Source organism: Lithobates pipiens, unplaced genomic scaffold (assembly GCF_037356315.1).
Source record: "Lithobates pipiens isolate NorthernLeopardFrog02 unplaced genomic scaffold, aLitPip1_a1.2 Scaffold_19, whole genome shotgun sequence".
NCBI classification, from domain to species: domain Eukaryota; kingdom Metazoa; phylum Chordata; class Amphibia; order Anura; family Ranidae; genus Lithobates; species Lithobates pipiens.
The window spans coordinates 581921361-581938351 of NW_027507764.1; the positions used below are offsets into that span (position 1 = coordinate 581921361).

Sequence of the window (16991 nt, forward strand, 5' to 3'; positions counted from 1 at the left end):
CATGGCACGGGCAGGCATAAGGGCTTACATGTACGTCCTTGCCTGCCCGCCGGTCGGGGGTCCGATCGGGCCCCCGCCCGGTGCCTGCGGCGGTCGGTATTCGTTCGGGAGCAATCCCGGATGAGGGGACGGCCATTCATTCATGGCCACCCCCTCGCGATCGCTCCCGACGAATGAAAATGTCCCGTGACATCATTTCCTCTCCTGTAATGTAAACACAGGAGAGGAAGTGATGTATTCTCTCCTCCGTGTCGGTATTTTTCGTTCCGGCACCGAGGAGAGAGGTTCGGTGAGTTGCACCAACACACCACACATACAGTAGAACATGCCAGGCACACTCACACCCCCCCTTTACCCCCCGATCACCCCCCAATTACCCCTGCCCCCCCAGTCACAGTGACACCAATTGCTTTTTTTTTTTTTTTTTTTTGCATTGGTGTCATTTGTGACTGTAATAACTGTTAGGGCAGTTAGGGTTAGCCCCCTTTAGTTCTAATGTGCCCCCCTAACCCCCCCAATAAAGGTTTAACCCCGTGATCACCCCCCGTCGCCAGTGTCACTAAGGCTGGGTTCACATTGCAGCGGTTTATGAGAACGAATGTGATTCGCACTGCAGTGCAAATCACATCCGATCTCTGTGCGATTCGAGTTCAGCCATACAGATAGTATGGCTGAATTCGTGTCGCACCCGCCGCAAATTCGCACGGGACCCTTTTTTTGGCCTGCAGCAGAATCGGATCGCATGGGTGTTCACACCATGCGATCCGAGTTTGCAGATCGCACTGCGATATGCGAACTGATCTGGGGGTGTCATTAACATTTCACTGACACTCCCAGCAGTTCGCATAGGGCAGTGTGAACTGCCGCCGGGAGGCATGCGATGTGGGAACCCGCCGCGGATTCATGGCGTTCCCGCATCGCTCAAGTGTGAACCCAGCCTAATAAGCAATAGTTTTTCTGATCGCTGTATTAGTGTCACAGGTGACGCTAGTTAGGCAGGTAGGTATTTAGGTTCGCCGCAGCTTTTTATAGCGCCAGGGACCCCCATATACTACCGCATAAAGCCCCCTGATTGCCCCCTAGTTAACCCTTTCACCAGTGATCACCATATAACTGTTACAGGTGACGCTGGTTGGTTAGTTATTTTTTTTATAGTTTCAGGGCACCCGCCATTTATTACCTAGTCTCACTAGTGTACCCCTAAATTTAGGGGTGTCTACTTTCCAAAATGGGGTCATTTGGGGGGGGTTTGTGCCATCTTGGCATTTTATGGCCTTCAAAACTGTAACGCCCTTAGAAAGCCGTACTCAGGAGAAGCAGCAGAATTTATTTTGGGGTGTCATTTCACATATGCCCATGGCATGCGTGAGCAATATATCATTTAGTGACAACTTTGTGAAAAAAAAAAAAAAAGTTTTCCCGCAACTTGTGGCAAAATATAAAATATTCCATGGACTCAAAATGCCTCTCAGCAAATAGCTTGGGGTGTCTACTTTCTAAAATGGGGTCATTTGTGGGGGTTTTGTGCCATCTTGGCATTTTATGGCCTTCAAAACTGTAATAGGTAGTGAGAAGTGAAATCAAAAATTTACGCCCTTAGAAAGCCTAAAGGCGGTGCTTGGTTTTCGGGGCCCCGTACGCGGCTAGGCTCCCAAAAAGTCCCACATATGTGGTATCCCCGTACTCAGGAGAAGCAGCAGAATTTATTTTGGGGTGTCATTTCACATATGCCCATAGCATGTGTGAGCAATATATCATTTAGTGACAACTTTGTATAAAAAAATAAAAAAAAAATTTTTTTTGGTCATTATTCAATCGCTTGAGGCAAAAAAATAAAATATTCAATGGGCTCAACATGCCACTTATCAATTTCCTTAGGGGGTCTACTTTCCAAAATGGGGTCATTTGGGGGGGTTTTGTACTGCCCTGCCATTTTAGCACCTCAAGAAATGAGATAGGCAGTCGTAAACTAAAAGCTGCGTAAATTCCAGAAAACGTACCTTAGTTTGTAGATGTGACAACTTTTGCGCAAACCAATAAATATACAATTATTGACTTTTTTTTTACTAAAGACATGTGGCTGAATACATTTTGGCCTAAATGTATGACTAAAATTGAGTTTATTGGATTTTTCTAATAACAAAAAGTAGAAAATATCATTTTCCTGACGCATCATGGCAGCACACACAGTGGGTTGTGACTCCGCCTCCACAACCTGATAGGACTGGTTAGCTATAAGATTTGAAGAGGAGTCCACCGTTGCATTCTCCTTTTTTTCCTCACCTGTATGGGACATTACGTTTCGAGTTCGGTTAGCATGGAACCCCTTACCGCACCACCCCAGCTAGGTTCAGCCTCTCCTACCTGGAAGTCCCTGTCCGTACGGTCTCTAAATGAGCCATAACGCAGGGAGCCCCACTCTGGTGGTCTCAGGGGCAAAAAAATTACAAAGCAGCGGGCTTTTAAAAGGGAAAACCTTAAAAAGGTTGTAATGATTGCAGCGGTCTCCCCCTTCCTATCTGTCGTGCTCCCCAGCATGTCTCCTTTTCTGCCTACCTTCTGTTTTCAGTCTTTATCCTTTTTTTTTTTCTCCTCTCCTTTTTTTTTCTCCCCCTCTGGGCACGCTGAGCCCTGTAGTTCCACGGCGCTGTGACCTTTCCATCATGGCGGTTCCGTCCGGACGATCGGCGCTCAGGAAGTGACGTTTTCCCCTTGCCCTCTGCATTTGCCAGCATCCAAGATGGCGCAGGACGGCGCAGGCGGCCAGTGCGCATGCGCGGCGGTGACGTCACTCCTCCAGCGACGGCGGGCTATTTAAAAAATGTCATTTTCGTTTGGAAGTGCTGCTTGTGCTTTCCACGCCATCTACCATCCTGATCTCTGCACACAGCCTTCTGCCTTGCAAGACAAGTCCTCCTGAACTCTGGTAAGCCTCTTTTCTTTAATCTTTATGCACTTTGCCATTCATTTATGTGCTGCACCTTCTGCCCATACTCTGCATCGGCTCTTATACTGAAAACCTCTGGTCACAGGTGTACTCTATTCTTCCCATGGAGACCGCTGCCTTAGTAGACCATCCTAGAACTGCAAGGTAAGGGGGCGTATGGATTGGTAAGTAGTGAAGAGGAGGAAAAGAGAGCACTGCCACTAATACCTTTCATTTTGGTAGCTCTGGCAGGTCTTCGGGGTCATCCCATTCTAAAAGAAAGGAACGTTCCCCCTCAAGACACTCTCACTCTCGGCGAAGTCGGTCAAGGTCTTCCCGTCATCACAGAGAACCGCCATCCTCACATCGAGAGGAACACCATACCCGTCCTGCGGTTAATACCTGCTGGGTCTGTGGAGCGCAAGCATTACCTAGTAAGCTTGTTTGCCAAATCTGTCTGGAGGAAGCAACTCGGGACAAGGAAGCTGACGCTAGAGAAGCCTCCAATATTATAAGAGACTCAGTTAAGGAAACAATCCTACAGGTGACAGCTTATGATCCAATCAGGTCATCTAACTCAGCCTCAACCTCTCATTCCCCTCAGGATCCAGATGACTCCCCAGAGGATGAGGATCCCCTGACCCCTACAGTTTTCGACTTTGCATTAATAAACCCTTTTGCGAAATCGGTTAAGGAAGCGATCGGTTGGGAGGAAGAGAGAGATGTCCCGCCTAAGTTAAGGAAATACTTCCCTAACCTAAAAAAAAGACCCTGAGGTCTTCCCCTTTATCGAAGAGCTAGAGGAGCTCATAAGAGATGAATGGCAAAAACCAGAAAAGAAATCCGGCTTAAACAACAGATTAGCGAAGCTCTATCCCCTAAAAGAGCCAGCAGTGAACCCTCTTATCTCCGCTCCCGTGGTAGACTCCTCACTGATGCGCTTAGCGCGCCATGTAACCCTACCAATAGAAGACGCCGTAACCTTTAAAGATGTGATGGATCGCAAAATCGATCTCGACCTTAAGAAAGCCTACTCAGCAGCGGGGGGGGGGCCTGTAGGCCTGCAATCGCTCTAGCAGCGGTCGGTAGAGCCATCACCTCCTGGACATCTGGAGTTGAAAAATTAATCGCAGAAGCAGCAGACCAAGACAAAATCATTTCAGCACTGCAGGAACTCAGCCTTGCGGGTGATTTCGTAGCGGAGGCGGCGGTGGACGTTATTCGGTCCTCAGCAAGAGCAATGCTGGCCTCAGTAACTTCCAGAAGGGCTCTCTGGCTAAAACCTTGGGTTGCTGATGCGACTTCCAAATCCAGCTGGTGTAAGATCCCTTATGATGGCACTAACCTTTTTGGTTCAAAATTAGATTCCGCAATATCAAAGGTCACGGGGGGAAAATCGGGTCTAATACCGTCGGACAGAAGATCCAAGCAACAGAAAAATCCGCCCTTCAGACGTCACCTTCCGGAAAGGTACCGGGACATAAGGTCTTATAGACCCGGGAAAGAATTCATACGGAATTGGCGAAGCACACAACCCTCTTTTGTGAGAGTCCAAAAATCGAAGACAACCGTGCCGGGAGACCAACAAAAATCTTTTTGATGCCACGCATGCCCAGCCCGCAATAGTTGGTGCGAGGCTGAGGCTATTTGCCCAAACTTGGATAGACAAAATAAAAGAACCCTGGGCGATATCCACCATTCAGCAAGGTCACAGGTGGAAATTCAAGCGAAAACCGCCAAAAAACCACTACAAATCTACCAAACTACCCTTTTCGCGCCTGAAGCGAAAGCTTTTGGTCATATACATTATGGAGTTGCTCCAGAAGCAAGCAATCATAGAAGTTCCACAGGAGCAGAGAGGAGAGGGGTTTTACTCTCCCCTTTTCTTGGTGTCAAAGAAAACAGGAGACCTGAGGCCCGTGTTGGATTTAAAGAAGTTAAACCAAATGATTCTAGTCGAATCATTCAGGATGGAGAGTCTCCAATCAATTTTACTAGCAATAGGGGAAAAAGATTGGATGCTCTCGGTCGATTTATCCGACACTTATCTACACATTCCAGTGCATCAAACCTTTCAAAAGTACCTACGCTTTGCGATAGGCAGGCAACACTTTCAATTCAAAAGCTATTCTTCTTCTAGCAGACAGTCGAGAAACACTTCTACGACATCGTTCAATTCTGATTTCCATGCTCCAGCAATTCGGGTGGATAGTGAATTGGAGGAAGAGCAGCCTGGTCCCAGTACAGAAGATGGTCTTTCTAGGAGCCGAATTGGACACCAGATCCAACACAGTAGGGCTCCCCCAGGAGAAACTTCATCCTCTTATCCGCAAAGTGAGAAAGCTACTATCAGTAGACCACCTATCTGCAAGAAAATGCTTAAGTGTTCTGGGCTCAATGTCATCAACCTTTCTAATGGTTCAGTGGTCTCAATGGAACTCCAGGGTATTCCAGAATTCGTTCCTAAAACAATGGAACGGGGTGTCAATGTCACAACAAATAACAATCACCAGAGCAGTCAAGGAGTCAGTACGTTGGTGGACTCAAACCAGCAATTTAACTCGCCGTCGTCCCATCGTTCATCCACTCCCAGAAATAGTAACGTCAGATGCCAGTTACCTTGGCTGGGGAGCGTATCATCTAGATCGGGGAGCACAGGGCCGCTGGTCCTTCTGTCCACAGGGGATAGTCTCAAATGTTCTAGAACTCAGGGCTGCATGGCAAGCACTTCTAACTTTCAGTCCCCTCCTTTCAGGGAAGAGTGTCCTCCTGCGTATGGACAACACAGTGGCTGTGAATTATGTCCACAGGCAAGGGGGCACCAGAAGCAAAGTCCTAATGCAGGAGGTACGACCCATAATCGAGTGGGCCCAAGTCTACCTGACGGATCTGAAGGCAGTATACGTACCCGCAATTCACAACCAACTCGCGGACGATCTAAGTCGAATATTTATTTAAAACAACGAGTGGTCTCTCAGTCACAAGGCCTTTACTCTTCTGACACACAAATGGGGTGTTCCCGATATAGATCTGGCAGCGACTCCAGCGAATCGCAAATGTACTCGTTTCTTAGCAAGGATCGCCTATCCAGCAGCAACAGGGATCGATTGTCTCCACCATCCTTGGGAATTTCGCCTAGGTTACATATTCCCTCCGGTGCCCTTGATAGCCAGGTTTCTGGCCAGACTGAGGACTTCGTCTTCCACGGTAATAGCAGTGTTGCCCTTCTGGCCCAGAAGACCATGGTTTCCGACCATCCTGCAATTGAACACAGAAGAGCCTCTCCCACTTCCGCTGTTCCCAGACTTGCTCTCACAGGGGAAATTTCTACACCCGTCACCAGAGCGACTACACCTGACGGCTTGGAAACTGAAAGGGAAAGGTTACTAGATCAGGGTTGTTCATTAAGAGTAATATCCACCTTACAACAAGCAAGGAAGAAATCGACAAACAACATATATAATAAGATTTGGAAAAGATTTTCTGCAATAGCCCAACTACAGTCCTGGAATCCCCTTTCTCCATCAGTCTCTCAGGTGTTAGAATTCCTACAACTAGGCCTAGAGAAAGGCTTAAGGTCAAGCACTTTAAAAGTTCACGTCTCTGCCATATCCGCAATGACAGGAATCAAGTGGGCTTTAAACCCCCTCATCATTCAGTTTCAGAAAGCATGCCTAAAAATAAGGCCTCCTAGAAAACCAATTTTTCCGACCTGGGACCTATCGATTGTCCTGGAAGCTTTAACCAAAGAACCTTTCTCGACGGGGGGATCAATATCCCTATGGGACTTGACACTAAAACTATCGTTTCTAGTTGCAATCACATCGGCCAAAAGGGTCTCCGAGCTGCAAGCTCTACTAATCAAAGAACCACACCTAGTTTCTTTCCCAGACAGGGTCGTACTCAGACCTTCGGAACGGTTTGTGCCAAAGGTAGCATCTAGCTTCCACTTTAATCCGGAGATCAATCTTCCCGTTTTTCTCAACACAGATGGAAATCCACACCCTCTGGACGTGAAGTCTGCAATATCCGCCTACCTGGAGGCTACCGCTCCATTCAGGAAGTCAGAAAACCTCCTAGTCATTCCGCATGGCGCCAAAAAAGGTCAAGCGGCTTCTTCAAGAACAATATCCTCATGGTTGATTAAAGTCATCAAGAAAGCATATCTAGTTCAACACCTTCCAATACCGGAAAACCTGAAAGCGCATTCGACGAGAGCGATGGCGACCTCATGGGCAGCGTACAGCAGAGTATCACCAGAGACTATTTGCAAGGCAGCAACTTGGTCATCAAAAACCACATTCATGTCACACTATAGAATAGACCCGGCTCAATTAACTACGGTTGAGTTCGGGAGATCAATTATTCAATCAAACTCATCCATATCCTGTACTTGAGTAAATAAAAAACTTCTAAAAGGCACCCTCCCATGTAGCGAGTTATTTCCCACTGTGTGTGCTGCCATGATGCGTCAGGAAAACGGAAAATTGTATACTCACCTTTCCGTAATTTTCCTTTCCTGACGCATCCCATGGCAGCACACAGGATCCCACCCCTCTAAGGTGATAGTTACTGAGAATGCAACGGTGGACTCCTCTTCAAATCTTATAGCTAACCAGTCCTATCAGGTTGTGGAGGCGGAGTCACAACCCACTGTGTGTGCTGCCATGGGATGCGTCAGGAAAGGAAAATTACGGAAAGGTGAGTATACAATTTTCCGTTTTTTTTCAAAATTTGCGGTCTTTTTACGTTTATATCGCAAAAAATAAAAATCGCAGAGGCAATCAAATACCATCAAAAGAAAGCTCTATTTGTGGGAAGAAAAGGACGCAAATTTTGTTTGGGTACAACATTGCATGACCGCGCAATTACCAGTTAAAGCAGCGCAGTGCCAAATTGTAAAAAGACCTCTGGTCATTTACCAGCAAAATGGTCCGGTCTGAAGGTGGTTAACCTCTGTAACATTTCAAGAATTCTTCCCTTCCCGACTAACGACAGCACAAAACAACTTATTCACTCCTTGGTTATTTCCAGCCTTGACTACTGCAACTCCCTCCTCATTGACCTACCTTTACACAGGCTATCCCCCCCGCTGCTACACAATTGGACCTTACTAACCAATCTGACTGCTGCTCCTCTCTGCCAATGTCTTCACTGGTTTCCCCTACACTGTTGTATAAAATTGAAAATACTACCCACAAGATATAAGGCCATCCACAACATTACCCCCAGCTACATCACCAAACTTATCTGAAGATACTGCCAAAATCATCCTCTATGCTCCTCCCAAGACCTTTTGCTCTCAAGGACTTCTCCAGGGCCTTCCCCATTCTCTGAAACTCTCTACTCCAGAATATCCAGGTAGTCTGTACCCTGTCTGCCTTTAGGTGATCCTTTAAAAGCGAATTTATTCAGGGAAGCCTTTGAAAAAAATTGAAATTTTTGGATGATGGACTTTTTAGGCATAACACAAGTGTATATTAAAGTGTGTTATGCCTAAAAATCCAAAAATTTCGAATTTTTCAATAATCCAACTATTTGGACATGGCAAGTTATATTTAAGTGTCATATCCATAGTTACCACCTGTGGAGATACAAATTTTTAATTACATTCAGGGAAGCCAACCCAACCTCCCTCTAAGAACTGTACTTGAGTAACCTCCACCAGATCATTCCCTGCAGCTATTACCTTTTGTACCACCTCCCCTCCGCTGCCTTTTAGATTGTAAGCTCCATGAGCAGGGCTTTCCTATTCTTTCTGTATTAAACTGTATTGTAATTGTAATGTCCCCCGTTATATTGTAAAGCACTGTGTAAACTGTTGGCATTATATAAATCCTATATAGTAATAAGAAGACGACTTGACTTCCTAATAACCATCATTATGTGAAAATGACTGTGTTGCTGGACTGTATTGATACCACTGCATAAAGTGCAAAGATGTCGACATCAGTAAAGCAAGTTTTTCAACAATATCTGGTCTGCACACTTGACGAGAAGAGAATAGGTGCATGATCCTGCAGTGAATGCTAATAGAGAATGAACTCTAACCTTACTGTGATGGTCAAGTAAGCAGGAGAGTAACATCTATGCAAGAAGGAAGAACAGCCAGTGTAGGAGGGGGAGCAGTGGTGGTCAGTGACTGTTCTGTCAAAGGGGTGGATTAATGCCGGTTTACTCTGCCTTTCTCAGCAGTAGGGACCCTATCTCAGGGTCCACTGTGGAACTGAGCTTTCCAGGGACTGGGTCTGGACCACGAATGTAGGAGGCCCTGTGAAGTATACAGTGACTCCTTTCCATGCCTTTGGGCAGAAGCAAGTGAAGTGTATTGTGTGTGTGTGTGTGTGTGTAAGGACTGGGGGAGAATATTCGGTGTTCAGCACTATTTCCTTCAGAATTACTCTGTAGCCAGTGTCGGGACAGGTGTCACTGGTGGGTGAGAAGATGTGATCCTTCTGGTGTGGTGAGAAGATGTGATCCTTCTGGTGTGGTGAGAAGATGTGATCCTTCTGGTGTGGTGAGAAGATGTGATCCTTCTGGTGTGGTGAGAAGATGTGATCCTTCTGGCGTGGTGAGAAGATGTGATCCTTCTGGCGTGGTGAGAAGATGTGATCCTTCTGGCGTGGTGAGAAGATGTGATCCTTCTGGCGTGGTGAGAAGATGTTATCCTTCTGGTGTGGTGAGAAGATGTGATCCTTCTGGTGTGGTGAGAAGATGTGATCCTTCTGGTGTGGTGAGAAGATGTGATCCTTCTGGTGTGGTGAGAAGATGTGATCCTTCTGGTGTGGTGAGAAGATGTGATCCTTCTGGTGTGGTGAGAAGATGTGATCCTTCTGGTGTGGTGAGAAGATGTGATCCTTCTGGTGTGGTGAGAAGATGTGATCCTTCTGGTGTGGTGAGAAGATGTGATCCTTCTGGTGTGGTGAGAAGATGTGATCCTTCTGGAGTGGTGAGAAGATGTGATCCTTCTGGAGTGGTGAGAAGATGTGATCCTTCTGGAGTGGTGAGAAGATGTGATCCTTCTGGTGTGGTGAGAAGATGTGATCCTTCTGGTGTGGTGAGAAGATGTGATCCTTCTGGTGTGGTGAGAAGATGTGATCCTTCTGGTGTGGTGAGAAGATGTGATCCTTCTGGTGTGGTGAGAAGATGTGATCCTTCTGGAGTGGTGAGAAGACGTGATCCTTCTGGAGTGGTGAGAAGATATGATCCTTCTGGTGTGGGGCCTGGTGAGGTGGTTTGGCTATTGACCACTAAGGGCTGCTAACTCACTTCTCATTCAAGCAAATACATTCCGTCTGACAGCATTCAGTTGCTGCGCTTCCAACACCCTCCCTTCTCTATTCCTCTCTTCCCCTCTCAATTCCATCTTTTTCCTCTCCTCCCCATTTTTCTTCTCTTATCTCCTTTCCTATACTCTCTTACCTCCTTTCTATTTGTTTTCTCTCCATTTCTCTCTTCTCTTTTCTCTTCTTCTTCCCTTTCTACTCTATTTGCCTTCTTTTCCCTCCTTCTTCAATTCCTCTACTCTCCACTCCTCATCTTCCCCTTTCTTTTAATTCTTCCCTTTCATCTAATCATTTTTCTCTTCCATTTCCTCCCTGTTTATCCCCTTTCCTCATGTCAACAAATTGCCTTCCTTTTCTTCTCTCCACAAATTTTTTCGCCATTTTTAAATACACTTTGCAAAAAAAAATAAAAATATCAATACTTGTCTGGTGGACGATGAGTCCTTTCTTTACTCAGTTAAAGAACTGCAGCCACTGGCCCAAAATTCTCAGCTTGTGGCACATGTCTGGGGTTTTGGTTGCCCAAACTCTCACTGCAGGAACCATAGCAAGCAGTAAGGGACCAGGCACATGACTTAATGCAGGCCATAGCTTTTCAATAGAAAGAAAAAAGTCACCACCCATTGAACAAGTAAATATTAATAATAATTTTTGCAGGGTTCTAAAAAAATAAATATATACTGTAATGCCTTGGCAGCCTGCTGTAGTGTTCGGCTCATGCTAGTTGCTCATTTCTGCTGATGTTATTGCTCCCTCTGTCTTCTTAGATGGAGCATGAGGCGGACCCAGATTTCTGTGACGAAAGCCTGCTGGCGGTGATGGTGGGTCTGTTAGCAGCAGGTTCTGAGACCAGCGCTAACACTCTGAAATTCTGCCTGGTCTTCTTTGCTCACTATCCTGATGTCCAAGGTAAGATCCATATTAGCCCTGGCATTGGTAATTCAGAATAATTTGTTTTGTTTTTCTGTCAGATATTCCAAACTTTGCACACTTCATCCAACACTACACCACAAACAAAAATTGTTTAAGTTGATACTAGGAGGTACTCTAAAAAGACATTTTAAGTGAAGCTTGAGAACTTTATTTTTACCTACATTACATAGTTGACAAGGTTGAATAAAGACATCATTCCATCCAGTTCAACCTGTGTAGGTGTAAGTTTCCATATCCCTGTATACTGTGCTTTCTAAGATACACATCCAAGAGTTTTCCAAAGCTATCAATACTACGCTGACACCACTGATTGTGGAAGAGAATTCCACAGCTTTACTGCTCTGACAGTGAGAAAAAAAACTCTACGCCGTTTAAGGTAAAACCGCTTCTCCTCCAGTTTCATTGAGTGGCCCCCGTGTCGTCTTATGCCTGGTACACACGGAAATGCCGCCAGCAAAAGACCGATGCGAGCTTTTGGTCGGAAAATGCGACCGTGTGTACGCTCCATCGTACTTTTGCTAGCGGCATTTCCGCCAGCAATAGATTGAGAGCAAGTTCTCAATTTTTTGGTCGGAAAAAGTTCCCATACGAAATTCCAATCGTTTGTACCAATTCCGACACGCAAAATTCCTAAGCATGCTCTGAAACAATTCGACGCATGCTCGAAAGCATTGAACTTAATTTTCTCGGCTCTTGACGGTCGAAAGTTTCGAGAACTTTTGTGTGACTGTGTGTATGCAAGCCAAGCTTGAGCGGAATTCCGTCAGAAAAACCACTCAAGATTTTTCAGACGGAAATTCCGCTCGTGTGTATGAGGCATTACACTCCTGGAGACTGAATAGTTTATTCCCTATGCCAGAATTACCATTGAGGTATTTGTATATCCCCTCTCAGTCGTCTCTTCTTCAGAGAGAATAACTATAGTGCTTGTAGTCGTTCCTCGTAACTGAAGTCCTCCAGTCCCTTTATTAATTTTGTTGCCCTTCTCTGAACTCTCTCCAGTTCCAGCACCTTCCTCCTGAGGATTGGCGACCAGAATTGGATGGAATACTCCAGATGTGGTTGAACCAAAGTGGCAGGATTATTGTTTTGTCTCTGGAGTACTGTATTTATCGGCGTATAACACGCACTTTTCCCCCTTAAAATCGGGGGAAAGTCGTGGGTGCGTGTTATACGCCGATCCCCACTGTCTGTGAGGCAAAAAGACCGAGCGGCGCCGAAAAATACCGAGCGGCGCCGAAAAAGACCGAGCCGTATGCTCGTAGTCCCACCTCCCTGCTGTTTCTGCGAGCGCTGCCGAAAAAGACTGAGCCGACTCTGTGTACTCTGTGTACTCGGCTCGGCGGGACTGCGAGCCGAGCCAAGCCGAATACACAGTAGAGTCGGCTCGGTCTTTTTCGGCAGCGCTCGCTCCAGAAACAGCAGGGAGGCAGGACTACGAGCGGAGCCGAGCAGACGGCTCGGTCTTTTTCGGCGCCGCTCGGTATTTTTCGGCGCCGCTCGCTCGGTCTGTCTCGGCGGCGGGATATTTAAACATGGAAGGCTGCAAACTACGCTGGGCGAGCTAGAAATTACACTGGCAAGCTGCAAATGATACTCTGCAAGGCTGCAAACAGTGTGGGGGCAAGCTGCAAATGACACTGATCATTCTGCAATGATGGACAAGGCTGCAGATGCACACTGATAAGGCTGCATTGACGGGCATTTAAATGTAAGTTTTTTTTTTTCCCTTAAACTTCCCTCCTAAAACTTTTTTCCTTAAAATGCCCTCCTAAACTTGTGGTGCGTGTTATACGCCGGTGCGTGTTATACCCCGATAAATACGGTAAATTCTTTTTTTATACATGCTAATATTCTGTTGGCTTTGCTTGCTGCAGCTTGGTGTTGAATGCCATTGCTCTGAGTTTTTGATCTACTAGGACCCCCAGATCTTTTTCCATCCTGAATTCCCCCAGTGGTTCTCCCCCTAGCGAGTAACTTTCATTAGCATTTATAGCCCCCAAATGCATTACTCAACATTTTTCAACATTAAACCTCATTTGCCATATAGTTGCCCACCCCATTATTTTTTTGAGGCCCTGTTGTAAAGTTTCTAAATCTTGCTGTGAAGTTATTTCCCTACTTAGCTTTGTGTCATCAGCAAACATTGAGGCTAAGCCATTTTTTACCAACCTCTATATCGTTTATGAAAAAAAATAAACAGAATTGCTGCCAGGACAGAGCCTTGGGGCACCCCACTTATCACTCTAGACCAATATGTGTATTCGCTATTTATCACCAACCTCTGGACACGCCCCTATAACCAATTTTGTACCCATGTACAAACCCTATGGTCCATGCCTACAGACCTACATTCCTACAAACTTTTGAAAAATCCAGATATACCACATCCACTGGTCTTCCCTTGTATAGATGGCTCACTTCCTCGTAGAATGTTAACAGATTGGTTTGGCATGAACGACCCTTCGTAAACTCTTGCTGATTACTGCTAATGATAGTATTTTCATCAGCAAATTCCAGGACATAGTTCCTTATCATCCCCTCCAATAGTTTACATACTATCGATGTTAGACTTACTGGTCTGTGGTGTATGTTTCAGCCCTTTTCTGAATTTTGGTACCACGTTGGCTCTTCACCAATCAGCTGGTACCATTCCTGTCAGTATGCTGTCTATATAAATTAAGAATAGCGGTCTGGCTATAATCTACCTGAGTTCTTTAAGGACTCTCAGTGTAAGCCATCCAGTCCTGGTAATTTATTTGTGTTAAGCTTTTCTAGTATTTTGGGTGTTATACCCCTCCTTTTCCTGTGTAAAAACTGAGTAGGAAAGCATTTAGTACAGTGACACTTTGCAACTCAACCGCAGTTCTCCTTTTCCACAGAACATCATAAATACCCTTTGCTACACATTGCCAGTTAAGGTGTCAGCAGGCTACTTCACCTTCCAGCAGGATATCTCAAGTACTCTATTCAAAAATCGCTAGCTGAAGACCAAAGGCTTCTTTCTTCTCTGAGAGACTACAACATATCCTCCTCCTTCTAAGGGACTTTTCAGTTAGTAACACAAGTACAAGTACCTACACCCAGCACTCTATTTGCTGACAGAGTGGGTTTAAGTATTTCAGAATGAATAAGTCTGTTAATGTAAGGACATTGTTATATCTTGCTGCTCCATTTGGCCTGTGGTGTTGAGGCACAGAAGGGAGAGGTTTGACACAAGAGTGGTCACTCCTCTGCCCTTCTCCTGCCTGTTCACATAGGATTCAGTAGGAATGAGCCTGGAGGTCACCCGTTCGCGGAACAGCGAATTTTATGGGGTGTTTGCAGCAAATTCGAGCACCCCATAATGCACTGCAGACCGCAGTGCATTGCTGTATGATGATTGGCCAAAGCATACACCTAACCTGCATGCTTTGGCCAATCACAGCATGCTCCTCAGCGAGAGCCATAATTGGCCAAATCATGGCTCAGGGGGACTATGTCCCCGCCCCACACTATATAAGGCCGCCCGTATAGTGTGTTATAGTGGACGGATAAATAGAGATTGAGCTAGATTAGGCAGGCAGGTTAGTTAGTGGCAGTGTATATGATATATATATATATATATATGTCAGGCTAGTGTGTGTGTGTGTATGTATATATATATAATATGTGTATTTTATACTCTGCATTCAGCGTAGCCTATATGTAGCACTGACCCCCGAAGGAGCTGCTGGTTTTATTGGGCTTACCGTTACCTTCTTTACTGCTTCTCCGTCTAGGGTTTCCCGTGGTAGATGGCCAAAAGAAATGTGGAAACTGACACTGAATCTTCTTTTGGGCTATTTGAAGCAAAATAGTCTTTCAGTTTAAGGTAGAAGGTTAGGAGAAAGTTCAGGCACCTTGGACTGCAAAAATGGAAAGTCCCTTATAGAAGAAATCCAGAGAATAACCATTTCACAGCTGGATTTCACAACCCCCGGATAGACCTCCTCTCACTAGGCCTAGCAGCCGGTAGGGTGTTAAGTAAAGTCTCTGCCACAGACTTGAATGTAGAATACTTGAGAAAAGTCTCTGCCACAGACTTGAATGTAACTGAGGGACATAGACAAATTTAAAGAGCTATCATACGGTACCAGTATCTCTCAGCTGGTCCGGTGATGCCGTATGAGTGTAGATTCATGAAATGTCCTTCAACTGAGCCTCCAGGCGCCTTAAGAGAAGCTAGCCTTGTGCACGGCCTTCTCCTGAAGAGTCCTCCCCTGGATGCTTCTCCAGTTGCTGGGCCTCTCCTTAGATGAGACAGCACCAGACCACCTTGGAATCAATAGGCCCCAATATCCATTCAGGCCTGTCCCTGCAGTTGCTTCATCTTGGGCTAGCCAGCCCTGAGACTTGGAAATGCATTGATCCGCCAGGAGGGCTAATCATCATCCCCTGAAACATTGGAGAGGGAATCTATCTCTGAGTCCTGCAACTCCTCCGCTGGTAAATAATTATGTACAGCCCCTCTTAACACAATTTTCCCCAGAGTTCTCACCGGTATCTGTGGCGGATTCCTTGGGAACGATCTCCTTCCTCTGATCCGATCCATGAAAGCTCTGAGATGGACCTCTACTGCAGCCGCAGGAGGACTTGACATAGCCCACTTTCTTTGAAGCAGGCTTAGTAGTTGTGGTAACGATCATTGAAGTGGTATTCATGACATCCGGAGTGGCTCCTCCAGCAACAGTGGTAACAGCATCTCCCTCCGGGACACTGGTTGTAGCAATCACCCTAGAAGTAGTAGGCCTAGCCACAGGAGCATAGACAGCAGATTCCTCGGTGGCAATACCCATGGCCCAGTCCATGCGGTACGCCCGTGGCAGCACAGTGGGTTGCTCCACCTTGAACAAATACTCTCCACACTGCAGACAACAGACAAACGGCCGGAGACTTGCGACCAGTCCCTCGCACTTGTCGCAGAGCATTCCCAGGGCCTCGATGTCTACTGTCGTGTACAGTATAAAACACCCCTGCGTCCTCAGGCGAGTTCCTGTATCCATCAGTAAAGTCCCAGACAGTCTCACACTTGTGAGATTTCCCACCGAAGGCATCCTGGGTCCCATGATGGACGATGTTCCTGGCACTCGGAACATTTTCTCTTTTTTTTTCCGCAAAGAAACACAACCTCTTTCCTCTTTCTCCTACGACACACTCATGCGGTGCATCATGCAGGGAAAAGAAACAGGCAAGACTCCTCCCACTGGTTCCTCCGGTCATGCAACTCGCAGGCTTTTTCCGACTCCGCCCACAGTTTACGTGCCAACAGTGGATTTCAATCATTCTTTGAGGTGGTGCAGTCCAAAAAGATAACCATACACCCGATCAGAAATTCCGTCAGAAAAAACAAACTTGGATGGTTTTTCCGATGGAATTCAGCTCAAGCTTGGCTTGCATACACACGATCACACAAGTTCTCTGAACTTTCGACCGTCAAGAACACGTGACATACAACACTACGACAACCCAAGAAAATGAAGTTCAGTGCTTCCGAGCATGCGTTGAATTGTTTCCGAACATGCGTGATTTTTTTTGCACGTCGGAATTGCATACAGACGATCGCATTTTCGGATAGGAACTTTTTCCGACCGAAAAATAGAGAACCTGCTCTCAATCTTTTGATGACTGGAATTCCTCCGGCAAAAGTCCGATGGAGCATACACACGGTCACATTTTCCAACCAAAACCTCTCATCGGAGTCTTGCTGGTGGCATTTCCGATTGTGTGTACGGGGCATTATAGGAGGGCGAACTCCTCCTCATCTTTCAGATTAGGGGGACTGTAGCATACCCCCCACTATTAATTTCCTGCTTGTCTCTTCCCTT

At 46.1% G+C, this 16991-nt stretch overlaps 1 protein-coding gene across 1 annotated transcript in view; it reads left to right on the forward strand.

Annotated features, from left to right (window-relative positions):
* LOC143997704 (cytochrome P450 2C3-like) overlaps positions 1-16991 on the forward strand; it is a 154028-nt gene that overhangs the window by 113166 nt on the left and 23871 nt on the right. Inside the window, exon 7 of the mRNA XM_077493484.1 lies at positions 10980-11121. Coding sequence (XP_077349610.1) covers positions 10980-11121 — 142 coding nt within the window. The remainder of the gene's footprint in view (positions 1-10979; positions 11122-16991) is intronic.